Below are 18564 nucleotides of genomic sequence, written 5' to 3'. Positions count from 1 at the left end.
TCTGCCGTCAGATTTCAATATTTGTTACTCCAAACCAGTGCCGGCCCCAGGTTTTTGAGTGTCTTGGTCAAGACACCTTCAATAGGGCCCCTGCCTCATTGAGTCGACCTTCTTACCACCCTTGCTATTACTCCTCATCCTGTTTCTCCCTCTCTCAAAATACTAAATGCCAATGGGGGTCATCCCATGAAACTGATTGGTGGGAGATTTATTTATTTATTTATTACATTTTTATACCTCCCAATAGCCGAAGCTCTCTGGGTGGTTCACAAAATTTAAAACCATTAAGAACATAATAAAACATCCAACAATCTAAAAACCCAAATACAAAATACAATATAAAAAGCACAGCCAGGAGAAAACCACACAGTAGAAATTGATATAGGATTAAAATACAGAATTAAAACAGCAAAGTTTAAATTTAGGTCTTAAAATACTGAGAAAATAAAAAGGTCTTCAGCTGGCGACGAAAAGAATACAGTGTAGGCACCAGGCGGGCCTCTCTGGGGAGCTCGTTCCACAGCCGGGGTGCCACAGCAGAGAAAGCCCTCCTCCTAGTAGCCCCCTGCCTCACTTCCTTTGGCAGGGGCTCACGGAGAAGGGCCCCTGTGGATGATCTTAAGGTCCGGGCAGGTTCATATGGACAGATTCAGGACAGATAAAAGGAAGGACCTCTTCACACAGTGCATAGTTCAGCTACGGAATTCGCTACTGCAAGAAGTAGTGATGGCCACCAATTTGGATGGCTTTAAAAGGCAGTTGGATAAATCCCTGGAGGAGAAGGCTATCAATAGCTACTAGCCCTGATGGTTGTGTGCTCTCTCCAGTATTCGAGGCAGTAAGCCTGTGTGCACCAGTTGCTGGGGAACATGGGTGGGAGGGTGCTGTTGCACCATATCCTGCTTTGTCGACAGCTGGTTGGCCACTGTGTGAACAGAGTGCTGGACTAGATGGACCCTTGGTCTGATCCAGCAGGGCTCTTCTTATGTTCTTATGTTCTTACTACTTCCACTTGCTTGCTTGACAGGCAGAGAGCCAGTGAGCAAGCAGTCCTTGGGCAGTGCCCAGCCATGCCTACTTTTGATCCTGCCGTATTCCAAACACCCGTGCCTGTGTGAACGGCCCCCACAAAGTATTGAAGCAGTTCTAAAAAAAAAGACCAAGCCCCTTAAATGTTCCTGATTTGGATTTCATCAAGACGCAAAAATCTAAATTGGTGAAAGGATCATGCCAGTGTGAGTTGTGCACTGGGCTCCGCCAAATAAAACTGTAAGAAGAGCCCTGCTGGATCAGGCCAAGGGTCCGTCTAGTCCAGCATTCTGTTCACACAGTCGCCAACCAGCCATCGGCCAGGGATGAACAAGCTGCATACGAGAAACCCAGGACATAAGTGCAACAGCATCCTTCCATCCTTTACCGGTAACTGGTAAATAACCGAGCTGCAGTCCTAAATACACTTCCTAGGGAGTCATCTCCATTAAACAGAGTGGGTCTTACTACTGAGCACACATCGATGGGACTGCACTGTCAGTCCCTGGGGGTGGGTGGGGTGTCCCACCGTTTAAATGTCTGCAAAAGTCAGTAGGGATTTTCATCTGGCATCAAGAACACCTCTTTATTTAGAACGTGTCCGATGTGAATGTTGCTCACGTAGGACAGAAAGCAGGGGAGCTGTTTTAAATTTTGCCAGTCCTTTTCCAGCTTCATTGGCTGCCAGTCCAGGTCCGGGCCCAATTCAAAGTGCTGGTATTGACATTTAAAGCCCTAAATGGTTTGGGGCCAGGTTATCTGAAGGAACGCCTCCTCCCATATGTACCTACCCGGACCTTAAGATCATCTACAGGGGCCCTTCTCCGGGAGGCCCTGCCAAAGGAAGTGAGGCAGGTGGCTACTAGGAGGAAGGCTTTCTCCACTGTGGCACCCCGGTTGTGGAACGAGCTTCCCAGAGAGGTCCGCCTGGCGCCTACACTGTACTCCTTTCGTCGCCAGCTGAAGACCTTTTTATTCACTCAGTATTTTAACACTTAATTTTAACTTAAATTTAAATTTTACTGTTTTAACTCTGTATTTTAATCTTATATCAACTTTGCTGTGTGGTTTTATCCTAGTTGCGCTTTTTATACTGTATTTCGTAATTGTGTTTTAACCTGTTGGGTGTTTTGTTGTGGTTTTAATTTTTGTGAACCGCCCAGAGAGCTTCGGCTACTGGGCGGTATAAAAATGTCATAAATAAATTAATTAATTCAAGGGGATTTTGTGTAGGTTTTGCCTTTGACTTGCAGACCTGGGAAAGATGTGGCCGGGGAGCTAGTGATCCCAGGCTGGCAGCCCGTCCCGCTCATCCCCATGCAGAGCTTTTGTTCTGCGTGTGACTAGCCCCGCCAAGTCTGTTGCGCAAGCAGACCCTCATCGCTTGCGCCACGGTGATTTAGCGCCCCGCCCCCCGACAAGTGGAGACCCTTGTTTCTGGAAGTGGGCAGCTCAGCAGAGTTTCTATATCCCAGCTCTGCCAGCCTGCCCCATTCCAAAAAAGAATGCGAAAGCAAGGAAAACCCCGTAGGGGAGTAAAAAACAGCCAAAGGCAAGGGTGGAACCAAGTAATCTTCTACAATAATATTATTAGTAAAAGTTTTATTAAAGTGCCAGGTGCCTACGCGTTCCGAACGCGGTTGCGTTCTTCCTCAGGGCTTTATAACGTTCGTGCAGTTGTCTGCAGCTTCTGCTATTTTTTACTCCCATTAACGAGCGTTTGCACTCGTTAGGGGTGCCTCCCGGAAGTGCCAAGTCGCCGTTGGGCAAGCGGCTTCGGCCGGCCGGTCAGAGTTGGATGTTGCCCTAAATCTCCCCCAAGCGTCTTCCAGCTTTATCACAGTTCAAAGCTGTTAATTGAGGCGACCTGGGGGTTGGGATCCTGCCCTTTTTCTAGGTCTGCGTTGTCGTTCAGACTCCATAGACGAAAGCGGAGAAGACGGGGTGGAGAGCAAGAAGATCTGTTGGCAGGCCGCTATCTTCAAAGTCGGCGATGACTGCAGACAGGTAACGAAGCTGCAAGGCTCTCTGAGCGACGATGGCGCTTTCCCTTCAGATTGATAAACGCTGAGCATCAGTTGTCCCGTTGCTTTTGCCACTCCTCCCGCGCTGTTTTCCGTTCAGTAGAAACGTGTTCATTGTGAAGCTGATGATTCCATCTGTCCTGCCCACCCGGCTTTGGTATTGGACTGCGGGTCAAACTGCACGCCACGCTAAGCACACCGTTTTAGAAGCAGGCTCACCACTAGCTGCTTCCTACACCGCCACCCCCTGAGAATAAGCACCCACTTGAAGCTCCAATCAGAGGCGTTGCTAGGCACTGAAGAGATTTGGGGCCCACCCACCCCCATGACACAGATCTGTATATTATCTCCGTTCATTATTTATGCAAATGTAGAAGTAATTACTAGGAATTATTTAAATTTCACAGGAGGCAAAGCCAGCCAATGAATGTTTCATACAAATCTCAAATTAAGTTCTTAAATTAATTTGTCCCCTACTCATATCATCCCAAACCAATGATTCTTCCCCTTCTAAGTTCTTAAATTATTTTGTCCCCTACCCATTTCATCCCAAACCAATGATTCTTCCCCTTCTAAGTTCTTAAATTATTTTGTCTCCTACCCATATCATCCCAAACCAATGATTCTCCCCCTTCTAAGTTCTTAAATTAATTTGTCTCCTACCCATATCATCCCAAACCAATGATTCTCCCCCTTCTAAGTTCTTAAATTAATTTGTCTCCTACCCATATCATCCCAAACCAATGATTCTCCCCCTTCTAAGTTCTTAAATTAATTTGTCTCCTACCCATATCATCCCAAACCAATGATTCCCCCTTCTAAGTTCTTAAATTAATTTGTCTCCTACCCATATCATCCCAAACCAATGATTCTCCCCCTTCTAAGTTCTTAAATTAATTTGTCTCCTACCCATATCATCCCAAACCAATGATTCTCCCCCCTTCTAAGTTCTTAAATTAATTTGTCTCCTACCCATATCATCCCAAACCAATGATTCTCCCCCCTTCTACCTCAGCTGTATTGCCATGCAGGGGGGCGAGTGTTGCAGCATGGAAGAAAGGGAAAGTTAATCCTTTCCTCCACCTTGAAACGTGGTCTCTGCATGGCAGTTCAGTGGAGAATGAAACCTTCTGTTGGCACCAATGGACACTCAGGGCTCTGTGGAAAAGATCTGGGGCCCTGGAAAATAGATTCGGGGCTCAGGCCTCATGGGGCTCAGGCCTAGCAACACCCATGGCTTAAATATAGGTCAAGACCCCTGGAAAGGGGTTTAAACCTTCCCTCCTTGCACAGGGACGTGTGTGTGTGTGTTGAGGGTGCAAATAACAGCAGTGGGAAGGGGAAAGCATTTGGTAGGAAATCAACCCAGGGTGGGAAGGGTTAATCCCCCACACTGCATGCTGTGATCCTGCTGTACATCAGGACCCCGCACGGCCGTTAATTCTCAAAAAGAGAAAGTGGACGGTGCTCGCTATGCTTTAAAAACGCGAAGTCACTGTGCAATCCTGTGCACACCAACTCGGAAGCTAGCTCCACTGAATCCAGCGAGGCTTACTCCCAGGTAAATGTGTGTAAGATTGCTGCCTTAGTGGTTTGCGTGCTTTGAGTCATGTATGTGTTGGTTTTCCCAAACGCCTGTCGTTGCTGTTTTTTGTTCCCCTCGTACGAGGTGCGTCAAGGACTTCTTTGTGCTCTTTGCCTTCTTTCTAATCCTGGCTTGTTGACTGAGCAAGGAATTAAAAAATCAGCGGCAAGTGAGGAAAGGGACCCCCCCAATGTAATTAGAGGCTCTTACCTAGCCCCCGTTTCATCTCTGAACAAGTCGCCATAAATAATACTGTGTCCCTGGATTCTGAAATGCTTAGTTGAGAACGTATCACGAGCACACTGTGACCTTAGCCGAGACCCCCAGGTAGGAAACAGGGATATGTGAGCAATATATTTCTCTTGAAGAGATTGATGCCCTGTCTCTTCAAAATGAATTTTCAAGGCAGCTAACAGGAAGGCGGAGCAAAATAAATAAATTGCGATCGGACCGTTTAAAGTACAGTAAGTGCGACAATGAAACCACAGTAAAACGAGAATCAGTGCAGCAGCTTAAAACCATAAGAACGATAAATAAAACAACAGCGGCAGGAAAAGCTCTGTTAAATGCCTGGGTGAATAAATAAAAACAGGTTTGGCCGGGCACCCCAGGATCAAGCCGGGCGCCAGTCATTCCGAAGTTGGGGGTGTCGTGATGCAGAAGGTCCCTTTCTTGGTAGCCATTCGTCTGATCGCTGACAGCAGGGACTGTCTGAGGAGGGGGGGAGGTGTCAGATGATTTATGCTGGGAGCAGGAAGCCTTTCAGAGTAGTAATAATAATAATAATAATAATAATAATCAATTTATTTATTTCTTACCCGCCTCTCCCTTTGGATCGAGGCGGGGAACAACATTAGAACAGGAATCAATACATCTTAAAAAATTCATGATTTAACATTGATCTGGATAGGCCTGCCGGAAAAGGCTAGTCTTTAAAGCTGCCTTAAAATCACACAAAGAGTTAATTGTACGAATCTCCTCCGGCAGGCCGTTCCACAATCCAGGGGCGACAGAAGAAAAGGTCCTCTGGGAAATTGATGTCAGCCTAGTTTTAGCTGACTGAAGTCAGTTCACCCCAGAGGACCTGAGTGTGCGGGGCGGACTATATGGGAGAAGGCGATCCCGCAGGTAACCTGGACCCAAACCAGAGTAAGCCATAGGAACATGCATCTGGATCAGGCTCGAGCTCCCTTGCGCCCCTTGCCCTCTCCTTTTAGCACAGCATGAGATTTGAAGCATCTGCTTCCTGTTTTTAAATGTGGTTTATTGTTATGTCTAAACTGGGCTGATCATTGTTACTTTAAACCATGGTTTATTGAAACAAGCCAGGATCAAACCGGGGATTATATTCTTTGCCCTTCTTAACATCGGTCATTTAACCCAAGGCTGCAGAACTATATGGGGAGTGGTGGTGTTCCCTCCAAGCTTTCCATACACCAGATGACATCAGTGGGTGTGGCCATGCCCACTGATGTTGTGTGCTCCCCACCCCCCGGCGAGAATTTTGCTGTTCTCAATGCTGAGAGAGGCACAGATTTCTATGCCTCTCCCAGCACTGAGAAAGGGACTCAGATAGTACTGGGAAATATGTACAGTGCAATCCTTTTCGTGTCTACTCAAAAGCCCCATCAAGTAAAATGCGCTGACTCCAGTATCAGAGGCATTAAGCCTATGTACACCGATTGCTGGGGAACATGGGCAGAAGGGTGTGACATGGTCCCCTAATAATAATAATAATAATAATAATAATAATAATAATAATAATATTTCTTGCCCACCTCTCCATTTTGATCGAGGCGGGGAACAACAAAAAGCGATAAAATACATAATACTCAATTAAAACTTAATATACATTGTTAAACACATCCTAAAAAACATCCTAAAAACATCTTAAAATTCCACTGGATAGGCTTGCTGGAAGAGATCAGTTTTTATAGCTTTCTTGAATGCTAAAAGACTGTTAAGTTGACGAGTCTCCTCCGGCAGGCCATTCCACAGTCTGGGAGCAGCAGAAGAGAAGGTCCTCTGAGTAACAGTTGTCAATCTAGTTTTTGCTAGCTGAAGTTGATTTTTCCCAGAGGACCTGAGTGTGTGGGGCAGATCGTACTGGAGAAGGCGATCCCGCAGGTAGCCTGGACCCAAACCATGTAGGGCTTTAAAGGTGATCACCAACACTTTATACTTTGCTCGGAAACTAATTGGCAGCCAGTGCAGAGATTTTAAAACTGGTGTGATGTGGTCACCCCTAGGCATACAGGTGACCCTTGGCCTGATCCAGCTGGGCTCTTCTTATGAACCCCATGGAGGAACCCAAGGAAGTTCTGTGGGTTGGATGTGGAACCTTCATGAGCCAGAGGTTCCACATCCCTGATTTAAACTAATCAGAATTCCCAGTTCGGACATATCAAGGAACTCTGGTTAGTTTAATCTGGGAAGCAGATGCTTCCAGTCTCCTACTCCTTACTCTTCTCCACTTCAGTTGATTTGATGGTAAACTGTGGCCAAAGCGGCCGACAATAATACCAGAAGTGAATATGCCAGAGGAGAGGAGAGAGAGCAGCCCGGTTTTTGCTGCTGCTCATTCACGTAACCCTAGCGTTGCGAGCCAGTGAGTCTTACTATGGAAATGGCCACCATCCATGTGGAGTCTCCATGCGTGTGCTTCCCCCCATGGATGGGGGCGTGAATATCCTCCATGGGATAATAGATGTTTGCACGAAAACGCCAGGGAACGAAGTGTGTTTCTTCCAGCATTAAGGCTGCAACCTGAAGCTTGCTGTTGAAATCAAGCCGGTGTTCTCCAGCCGACGGTGCGTTTAACGTCGGGGTCTTAAAATTCCCTGCCGTACCTTTGCCAAATCGATGCTACTCCAACTCGTTGCTTCCCTCTCGTGTCGTGTCCTGCTGCCCCTGATGAGAGTTTCCTCTGACACCTCTTTCCTTTGTTGCCAAACAGGACATGCTGGCCTTGCAAATCATTGATCTCTTCAAGAACATATTTCAGCTGGTGGGCCTTGACCTGTATGTGTTTCCCTACAGAGTCGTGGCGACGGCCCCAGGGGTGAGTATTTGCTGACCGATGGTTCAGATAGCGAGACAGAATTTCATGCAGAGGGGCCACGTCGCTGACGTGTGCGTTTTACCTCTCACACGCGTGTTTTGGATCGTCTTCTGTTGTGGCCTCCATTCACGTATGGCACATGTATGGGGCTGCACATGTGCGAACCGCCGCAGGGGATGTTCTAAAGCTTTTAGGGAGACCAAAGGCTCTCCCATTTTTAATAATAAAAAAATATGTACAGCACTTAGCATATATTGGGGCTTTCTAAATACAAAATGATGAGCAGGAAGACCTTCTATACAGCTAAGGGGCAGGATGTGCACCTTCTCATTCATTTCTCTTTGGAGTTCTGTGTGAGCTTCCTTCATTGCTCCATTCACCTTCGGGTTTCTACCTTTCTGGATTTGCGGCTTCATAGAGGAGGGTGCAGAGCTCAGGCTTACGGCTGTTGCTTTGCATGCAGAGGTTTCCAGGTTCAGTCCCCAGCATGTCCAGGTAGGATTGGGAAAGCTGTTACCTGCGACCTGCCGTGATCCCAAGCCCTCCCGCTGAGATGCGAGACAAGAAAGAGGTTTGCTGTGTCATCTACGAAGCTTTATTCAACAAATAGACGTCTCTTCACACCTGATAGGGTGTGTGAATGCTAGGAGCTATCCTCTAAGCTTCATTAGCCAAACTGGGCAGTTGCTTTTCAACTCAAACTGGACTGTTTCCCTGCAGTCGAACACGCACTTTGATTCAGGGAGAGTCTTTTTGGAGAACCTTCTGATGAAGGGTTACCCTAAGGGACCACCTCCCACCTTCTCTCAACTCCGCTGGCTTGGCTCTGTGGCGGACTCTGGGATTTGTCAACTCCAATGTCCCCTGCTCCTCTGATAGAGGGTGAATTCCGAGGGTCGTGTGTGCAGGAACGGTTTCTGAGCTTTTGGCATCCGGTCCAATAAGCTCCTGCGAAGATTCATCCTTGACTCTTGAAGAGTCTTGGGGAATCTCCTCACCTGCTTCCTGTCTTGGCTGATATACTTCTTTGTCTCCATATTCTGAGCATGATACAGCCCCTGAAATCCTTTCCCCCGCACTAGGGAGAACGATCTGTGATCTTGACAAGACCCTGGAGAGCCACTGCCGGTCAGTGTGATCCAAGGATGCAGAACCCTAGGCTTGGGGGCTAAATGTGGCTCTTTGTGGTCCCCAGATGGCCTCTGACCCTTTCCCCCCGACCACCAATCGTTTGCCAATTTCCCAGCTTTTGTAAAATTTTCTCCAGTTCTGAAGTGTTGAACTGCCTCTCCTGAGACTTAGTTATTGGCACTCAGAGCTTTAAGCATTTGGCCCCGCCCCTTTTGCCTTTGACCCCGCCCACCTCTGGAATGCAGCCCCCAAGAGCTTTTCCAGAATGGAACCCAGATTCAACCCTCCTGTTCTAGACAAGGCGGAGCTACGTAAGAATTGCCCTGAGGCTGGATCAGCCCAAGGGCCCATCTAGTCCAGCGCTCTGTTCCCACAGTGACCATGCAGCTGTGGCTTAGGGACCCACAAGCAGGTCACAGGGCAACAGCACCCTCCCACCCATGTTCCCCAGCAACTGGTGCATATAGACGTACTGCCTTTGATACTGGAAGATGGACCGGTGGTCTGACCCTGTATAAGGCAAGTTTCCCACGTGCATCCATCCTACCACTTTTCAATAGCTATGGTTCTCAAAGTGACACACGCTAATAAACCGCCCAGAGAGCTTCGGCTATTGGGCGGTATAGACATGCAATAAATAAATAAATAAATAAATAAATAAATAAGATCAGATTTGTAGGCGGGTGATATTGCTCTTAGTAAATGTACAAACTGAGTAAATGGGTATAGGGTCAGGTCAGGCACAGCTCTTTGGATCCGAGGCAGTTGCCCTCAGTAGCTCATTCGGGGACTGTTTGGCCCATGGGGTGAGGGGTTTGCAACGGCTCATTCCCCCTCCTTCCTTCTCTCAGTGTGGCGTCATCGAATGTATCCCCGATTGTACATCCCGTGACCAGCTGGGCCGGCAGACAGACTTTGGGATGTACGACTATTTTACAAGGCAGTACGGAGATGAATCAACCTTGGCTTTCCAAAAGGTATTTTCATCAGATGCGCGGTTAGCGCTTTGACAAGGCGCCTCCACTTTCCTCCCCGTTATCTCGCCTCGCAGAATCTGACAAGCTGGGGAAGCCTACAGCGGATGCTGTGGTCCGAAACACGTTGGGGCTGCTGCTTTTGGCCCCAGAGACCAAATACTCCAGCCAATAATTCTGCGAGTTTTGTTTGGCTTTTGCAGAATCGTGACGTGCCGTTAATTGTCAACCTCACACTCAAGAAATACAGAAACTTGATCCATCTCCAACCGTCTAGTTCAACCTTCCAGTATCAGTGGACAACCCAGTTTGATCGAACTCCTGATTTATTTTTCCGATTGGCCATTTGTAGCCCTTCTTTTTCAATCCCTGCCCACTCTGTTACTCTCTGTCAGATCCATTCAACTCTCCTGTTAAAACAGTTCCACTGGCTTCCGGTCTGTTTCCAGGCACAATTCAAAGTGCTGGTTATCACCTACAAAGCCCTGTACGGCTCTGGTCCAAGTTATCTGAAAGACCGTATTCTCCCATATGAGCCTGAGATCTTCTGGGGAGGCTTTCTCTCAATCCCACCAACATCTCAGGCGCGCCTGAAGAGTACATGGGAGAGGGCCTTCTTGGTGGCTGCTCCAAGGCTCTGGAACTCCCTTCCCAGTTTGGCTAGGGTGGCTCCCTCTGTGCTACACTTTTGAAAGCAGGCAAAAACTTTTTTCTTCCAGCAGGCCTTTGGAGAATAGTCTGGACCTGTTTTTATGCATTGGATTTTTTTAAAAAATAGTCATTTGTATTTTAAATGTTTCAAATGTTTTAATATTACAGCAGGTTTAATTCTGTTTGTAGCTTTTGTAGATTTATATTTGTATGTTTTAGTTGTGTATGTTTTAATCTTGTAAACCGCCTTGAGTCCCAGTACTAGGGAAAAGGCGAGAAATATAATAATAATGGGGAAATACAACAAAATAGGAATTGACTTACAAGAAAACCATTCCAAGAATCCACAAATTGTAGAAGATAGCTAGTTTTGAAAGCCTTCGTCAGAAGGAATATATGGAACTATATGGGTCAATCAGTGCTGCTTTTCCACATTTTCACCTTTTGTAGAATAAATTGCACATCTTCTGTTGTGACATTACAGCGGTTGACTGCTTTTCAGCATTTAGATTGTGATGGGGGTTGGAGAACGGTACCATTTGGGGTCCCAGGCCTAGGCGCTCTTTGCTATAGCGATGTTTGTGAATCTGTGCGGTATGGCTGAAATCGAAGGCATTTGACTCATCGAAGAGGGTGTTAAGCTGCCCTTCCGATGTAAATGCGGTGTTCCGTTTTCTTGGTCTCCCCCCCCACCCCAAACTGTTAGCTTCTCAGTGAATTTCTGTCCCTTGTATTTCGTCTGTGCCTGTGTATAACGCTGCTGCCCTGTCTCCTTCATCCAGGCTCGCTACAACTTCATCCGCAGCATGGCTGCCTACAGCCTTCTCCTGTTCCTGCTCCAGATCAAAGACAGGCATAACGGCAATATCATGCTGGACAAGCACGGGCATCTCATTCACATTGGTTAGTTCGGTCCTGGGTTTTGTTTTCAGCGTGCCCTTGCCTTGGATCTAAGGCAGTGTTTCACGGCCATGAGATCTGCACTCCCTCAAGCGCCCGCTGGAGGCTGCTGTTGTTGTTGTTAAATAATAACTAGCTTGACTTGCCCAGAGAGCATCTGCGCACTAGTATTTTATTGCTCAGTATCATAAATTTCTCTAAACATACAGGGGTGGCTGCTGTGGTTTTCCGGGTACCCGGGAAAGCTGGGCATGAGGGTGGCTGGGAATCCATTGGACTTCCACCCCCCTAGCCGCTCCTCCCCGCTCACTCTCAGCCGCTCCTCCCCGCTCACTCTCAGCCGCTCCTCCCCGCTCACTCTCAGCCGCTCCTCCCCGCTCACTCTCAGCCGCTCCTCCCCGCTCAGTCTCAGCCGCTCCTCCCCGCTCAGTCTCAGCCGCTCCTCCCCGCTCAGTCTCAGCCGCTCCTCCCCGCTCACTCTCAGCCGCTCCTCCCCGCTCACTCTCAGCCGCTCCTCCCCGCTCACTCTCAGCCGCTCCTCCCCGCTCACTCTCAGCCGCTCCTCCCCGCTCACTCTCAGCCGCTCCTCCCCGCTCAGTCTCAGCCGCTCCTCCCCGCTCACTCTCAGCCGCTCCTCCCCGCCCAGTCTCAGCCGCTCCTCCCCGCCCAGTCTCAGCCGCTCCTCCCCGCCCAGTCTCAGCCGCTCCTCCCCGCCCAGTCTCAGCCGCTCCTCCCCGCCCAGTCTCAGCCGCTCCTCCCCGCCCAGTCTCAGCCGCTCCTCCCCGCTCAGTCTCAGCCGCTCCTCCCCGCCCAGTCTCAGCCGCTCCTCCCCGCCCAGTCTCAGCCGCTCCTCCCCGCTCACTCTCAGCCGCTCCTCCCCGCTCACTCTCAGCCGCTCCTCCCCGCCCAGTCTCAGCCGCTCCTCCCCGCTCACTCTCAGCCGCTCCTCCCCGCCCAGTCTCAGCCGCTCCTCCCCGCTCACTCTCAGCCGCTCCTCCCCGCCCAGTCTCAGCCGCTCCTCCCCGCTCACTCTCAGCCGCTCCTCCCCGCTCACTCTCAGCCGCTCCTCCCCGCTCACTCTCAGCCGCTCCTCCCCGCCCAGTCTCAGCCGCTCCTCCCCGCTCACTCTCAGCCGCTCCTCCCCGCCCAGTCTCAGCCGCTCCTCCCCGCTCACTCTCAGCCGCTCCTCCCCGCCCAGTCTCAGCCGCTCCTCCCCGCTCACTCTCAGCCGCTCCTCCCCGCTCAGTCTCAGCCGCTCCTCCCCGCCCAGTCTCAGCCGCTCCTCCCCGCTCACTCTCAGCCGCTCCTCCCCGCTCACTCTCAGCCGCTCCTCCCCGCCCAGTCTCAGCCGCTCCTCCCCGCTCACTCCCAGCTGCTTCCCCTTCTGCTCGCCTGCCCGCCAAGACCCTCAGGACTTACCCGAGGCCTTCATGTGCACCAGTGAGACGCCCAGCCTCCTCTACACTAAACCTCCTTTACAACACTAAATCTGTGGCAGCTGAGAGTGGAGGCCGGGCAGCCTGCTGGCGCACAAAGGCCTCAGGTAAGTCCCGCAGGTAGGCGGGTGGCAGCGGCTGGCCGAAGACCTCCCTCGTGGCTGAACTGATTTCTAAGCTGTTTGGCGAACCCAAACAGGAAAGATGTAGCCTTTGTAACCGGTGGGTCCCTCTCTTCTTGTCCTTCCCGGCACAGATTTCGGCTTCATGTTTGAGAGTTCGCCCGGCGGGAATCTGGGTTGGGAGCCAGACATCAAGCTGACCGACGAGATGGTAATGATAATGGGAGGGAAAATGGAGGCGACGCCTTTCAAGTGGTTCATGGAGATGTGTGTCAGGGGATACCTGGCAGTCAGGTGAGGCCTCCGCTTTGGATTTCCACCTTGAGTTTCTACGCTGAGGGCTGAGACCCTTTTCACCCACAAACCTTTTGCAAGCGTCACTCAGATCGCCCTGTCTAGCACCTCCCGAGTTACCCCTGCCTGCAGCTCATGTCTTAAAAGGTTAATGCTTAAAAAGCATAGACAGGCTTGATTCCATTCATTTAGGCCAGCCTTCCTCAACCTGGGGCGCTCCAGATGTGTTGGACTGCATCTCCCAGAATGCCCCAGCCAGCTGGGGCATTCTGGGAGTTGTAGTCCAACACATCTGGAGCGCCCCAGGTTGAGGAAGGCTGATTTAGGCCTAAATAGAGACAATGATTTCCTGTCTCCATAAAGGTATAAATTAACAAAGGAAAATTGGAATTATTATTTTTTTCTTTTATTCATTATTACATTTATAGCCCACCTTTTTCCCCTCTTGTAAGGAACTCAGATCTTCTGGTGGCCCAGGGTGGTGGAGCTACAGAAGCAGACGCCGCTGGTTGAGATGAATCAGGAAAGAAGGGCAGAGAGATAAAAGGGGAGGCATGACGGTGGAGGGTCTTGAACGAAAAGACGAGATGCTCGGGCAGGATCCGGGAGCAGACAGGAACCGGCATGGCAGTTTTTTTAGGCGCATGCTTTAAAACGGTAGCCCATGAAAGCAGTCCTTCGTTTCCCAAACTATGGTGTGCTAGCATCCCTCCCTCGAAGTTATCCGTCTTACAGTGTCCCTACAACCATGGGGGTGGGGGGGCAGGGTGTGTGTGTGTAGCACGGCAGCCGCCAAGCCCCAAGGAGTAGAACTGCCTTTGTCGCAGTAATTTCGTTAGAGTGATAGATTGTGGATGGCAGTGCAGCTTCATCAGCAAATGGAAAAGGATTTAATTACAATAATAAGGTGTGATCCATTCCCAGCTGAGTTTCTCAGTTTTGATTCCCTCCTTTCCTCTTTCTTCAGCAAAAACCTAAGACTTCCCTTTCCTCTCCCCTTGTGCAGGCCTTACATGGACGCCGTGGTCTCTCTGGTGACGTTGATGCTGGACACGGGGCTGCCCTGTTTCCGAGGGCAGACAATCAAGCTCTTGAAGTAAGTCTTGCATGCTTTTGAATAACTGCTCTGGAAACTTGGCAACTTTGGCAAAGCTAACCAGGTCTGGGTGTCATTTGTGCCTGAACGGGAGACTACCTGGCATGCCATGAAGAGGGCAGGGGCATGAGAAATAACCGGAGAGTGGAGCTTGGCATGGAAGGATAAGAGCATGAAGATCCTGCATTGGGCAGGGGGTTGGACTTGATGGCCTTATAGGCCCCTTCCAACTCTACGATTCTATGATCTTTATTGCGGCACACTGGTAGCTTGCAAAAATGTACTGGCAGCCCCCCAAATCCAAGCAAGGCTGCCCGCATACTTGGGCCGTCCGTCCCATTAAACAATGCGGAAGTCTCGCGTTAAACTCCAGCCCCCACGAAATGAACTTACTTTTGAGCTAAACCTGCTTGGAATCCAGCTGGAATTCAGCGGCCAACCAAGCAGATGTCTGCCGCGCCGGGTTCACTTTAAGGATCTGGACGTTGTGGCTAAGAGCGGCGTCTTTTTGTCCTCTTCTGCTCCCTGCTGCTTTTCTCGAACAGGAACCGATTCAGCCCCAACATGACGGAGCGAGAAGCAGCGAACTTCATCATGAAGATCATCCAGAGCTGCTTCCTCAGCAATAGGTATGAGTCTCCGCTTCTACCTGCCTCTTTCCTCATCTTCCTTGGGTGGCGTGAGCCGGCCAAGGTTTGTGACCTGCCTGGACTGGAGAAGGAGCAGAGGAAGGTGCCTCCTGCCAGGCCAAATTCTTTGTCCATCTCACCCAGTATTTACTCTCTAGCAGCTTTTCAGGGTCTCAGGCAGAGAAGAATCTTTTCCCCATCACTTGCTGGCTCTTCTCTTTAACCGGAGACGCCAGCGATTGAACCTGGGACCTGCTGTGTGCAAAACACGTGATGGCTTCCTGCCTCAACTAAGCCGGTTACTGAAGGCTGAGTAGCTGCAGAAGGACTTCAGGTGATGATCTCAGCAGATGGAGAAGTTCCTATGGAGTATGACCCCCGCTTGTGGTCGCAGACCCACCAGCTGAAGACCAATGGGGCATAAATGACACATTGGGTCTTTGTTTTCATCTGGAATGCTAGGAGCCTCATCAGCTGCCCTATACCAGATCAGAGATGTTGTCCACCTAGCCCAGTGTGGTGTATTCCGACAGGTGTGTCTCTCCAGCGTCTCAGGTAGAAAAAGGCCTTTCCCATCCCTTCCGCCTGATCCTTTCATCTGGAAATACTACCTGGGACCCCAGCTCAGCGGTAGAGCACTTGCGTTGCCTGTAGAAGGTCCCGGTTTCAATCCCAGGATAGGGCTGGAAAACTTCCTGCCTGAAACCCTGCAGAGCGGCTGCCAGTCAGTGTCGACAGTACTGGGGTTAGATGGACCAATTGTGGCAATTCCATATAAAGCACCTTCCAGTGTTCCTGTAACCTTCGGCTCGCAAAGCATGGACTCCCGCTGAGTGGCAGGCTCTCCCCGAATGCCAGGGGGAGTTGTGTGACCAACACAGGTCTAATTTAGCCAGGGCCTGTGGCAGTGAAAGCAATGGAGATGTCTTTATAGACACGACCGGGTGGGATCATTTGCTGTTGCAACCTGCTTAAGACAGTCTAGCTGTACAGCTCTGACCATCTTTGGGGTTTTGTGTGTGTGTGTGTCTCCCTTTTAGGAGTAAGACCTACGACATGATCCAATACTACCAGAACGACATCCCCTACTGAACGCAGGGACATCCTGGAGGTGGAGGGATGAGAAGGAGGACCCCGAGCCCTTCAACCTTCGTTCCAGCCTCGAAACGTGAATTCCGATGTCACAATGTACTGCCTCCAAACAATCCCGTGTGTGTGCGTGTGCGTGCATGTGAACGTGGGTGTCCCCTTTTTACCGGACCTTGGAACAATCAACCACTCGTAACTAGTTCCTTTTAGCTTAACTGGGGTGTCTGCGTTCCTTGATTACGGAGGAGTTGGCTGCAATCGCAGACCTAAAAATCCGGTTGCCGCTACGAGTGTGTGGAAAACGGATGACTGTGTTAGTTGTCGAGCAATGCAAGGATTTTCTTTCTTTTTATTTGAAAGCAAGAACCCTTAAAATGCCCGCTCTGTAGAATCCGATGGACGTCAGGTGCTCTGGAGCCCCTGTTCAGAGCCATGAAGAAGCAGTCGGTTGCTTTGGAAGATGCTGTAGAAATTGTAACGATAATCGTCCGTTCATGGTAGTGTCTGTATTAATATATCGTACTTTGCACTGTAAATGGTTCCTGCTCCACGGTCAGTATTTCGTACATACATGAAGAATGTATTTTTTCCCCTTTTGTGTGGTTTTAAAGAGAGAAACTCTACTGAAGATAGATATATTTAATCTAAAAAAAAATGGAATAAAACGATTTTAGGATAACATACGTCTCTGGGCGTATTTCAGTATTTCTGGGCGCAAAGATTACTGCAGACGCTGACTGCAGCCAGGAAATCAGAAGACGTTTACTTCTTGGGAGGAGAGCAATGACAAATCTTGATAAAATAGTTAAGAGCAGAGACACCACACTGACAACAAAGGTCCGCAGAGTTAAAGCAATGGTATTCCCCGTAGTAACCTATGGCTGCGAGAGCTGGACCATAAGGAAGGCTGAGCGAAGAAAGATAGATGCTATTGAACTGTGGTGTTAGAGGAAAATTCTGAGAGTGCCGTGGACTGCAAGACGATCAAAGCAGTCCACACTCCAGGAAATAAAGCCAGACTGCTCACTTGAGGGAATGGTATTAAAGGCAAAACTGAAGTACTTTGGCCACATAATGAGAAGACAGAATACCCTGGAGAAGAGGCTGATGCTAGGGAAAGTGGAAGGCAAAAGGAAGAGGGGCCGACCAAGGGCAAGATGGAGGGATGATATTCTGGAGGTGACGGACTTGACCTTGGGGGAGCTGGGGGTGGCAACGGCCGACAGAAAGCTCTGGCGTGGGCTGGTCCATGAAGTCACGAAGAGTCGGAAGCGACTGAACGAATAAACAACAAACACGTCTCTGTAGCATTTTTTTTCCTTAAATGAAAGCAACTAGCCTTAAGGGGGTGAGGAGCGTGAGAGTGCCTGACGAAACTGACAAAATGAGCGTGGAGTGGGAGAAGGATAATTTGTACGGGTTGCAGAATCCAAGTTTTCTTGGCCCTGGACAGGAAGAATACTACTGGATCAGACCAAGGGTCCATTCTGCTCGCACAGTGGCCCACCAGCTGCTCACAAGCAGGACAAGGGTGCATCAGCACCCTTCTGCCCGGGTCCCGTGGTATCTTTTGGGACATTTAACTAATGCTGCAGTTGGGGACACTGTTTTACAGGGATTCTAGTCTTATCTGGCTGAACATTCGCCGAAAGAAGGTGCTGAGGACTTCTGCTCAGCCTCATATGGGGTTTCTCAGGATGTAATAGCCTAAAAAAAGTCCTGGCAGGGAGATACGTCAGGCTGTGAGTTGTAATGTTGAAAAACACAATTTCTCTCTAAGCCTTTGTGCTGGATCACATCCTGATAATCATCTTGGAACAGAGGTAGGCAACATGTGTTTCCTGAGGTCTGGCGTCTTGCAGAGGTATTACGGATTCTCATTCTTCTTTGCAAAATATCGCAACTTTCCCCACTACCCTCGGGAATTCCGAATTCTGTAGGACGTTGCATTTTTCAAAAGTGAAATTGCCAGCTGTTCATCTTTATATACGTGTTTGCGTAGTGCGCACACACACACACACAAGCCCCGTAGAGAACACCAGAGGCAAAATATATAGTCTTAATTTGCATTTGCTGGGTCCTTGATCAGCACTATCCAAGTGTTAATTTTATTACTCACATCAGAGATCAAAGCACAGGGAAGTTGCTGGCTGTTAGCGTAACATGCCGGCATGATGCAGTAGTTTCATTTTCCTGCCCTACAAGCCCCAGACACGTAGGGGAAAGTTGAGTTTCCCTCCTCCCCTCCCTTCTCTCAGGTATCCGAAGTTTTCATGAATGGGATGGGGGTGTCAGGTAAGTGTTTGTTTGTATTCATTATTCATTTAAGTATTTACACCCCTAGTAAAACAAGATAGTGGCTCAGTCCAGACAACACATTAGTCAATGCAGTGTGAAAACTCCACGGTTGAGTTTTTAGGGGGTCCTTCCTACACAACATGTTCTAATTCTACCATTGTGTGACTGGGCTACCGTGGAGTTGAGTAAAATCCATCACGACGTCTGATTGACAGTTCCTCCGCCCTCTCTCCTCCCCCGGTCCT

At 49.4% G+C, this 18564-nt stretch overlaps 1 protein-coding gene across 1 annotated transcript in view; it reads left to right on the top strand.

Annotated features, from left to right (window-relative positions):
* Nucleotides 1–16700, top strand: part of PI4KA (phosphatidylinositol 4-kinase alpha) — a 93044-nt gene extending 76344 nt beyond the window's left edge. Inside the window, exons 48-55 of the mRNA XM_063143880.1 lie at nt 2927–3036; nt 7595–7699; nt 9682–9807; nt 11238–11358; nt 13048–13207; nt 14214–14303; nt 14849–14932; nt 15973–16700. Of these exons, the coding sequence (XP_062999950.1) occupies nt 2927–3036; nt 7595–7699; nt 9682–9807; nt 11238–11358; nt 13048–13207; nt 14214–14303; nt 14849–14932; nt 15973–16024 (848 nt within the window). The 3' untranslated portion in view covers nt 16025–16700. The remainder of the gene's footprint in view (nt 1–2926; nt 3037–7594; nt 7700–9681; nt 9808–11237; nt 11359–13047; nt 13208–14213; nt 14304–14848; nt 14933–15972) is intronic.
* The last annotated feature ends 1864 nt before the right edge of the window (nt 16701–18564 follow it).

This window comes from Elgaria multicarinata, chromosome 18 (assembly GCF_023053635.1).
Source record: "Elgaria multicarinata webbii isolate HBS135686 ecotype San Diego chromosome 18, rElgMul1.1.pri, whole genome shotgun sequence".
NCBI lineage: Eukaryota > Metazoa > Chordata > Lepidosauria > Squamata > Anguidae > Elgaria > Elgaria multicarinata.
The sequence above is the reverse complement of the archived record's forward strand: the minus strand, read 5'-3'. Positions and strand labels throughout refer to the sequence as shown.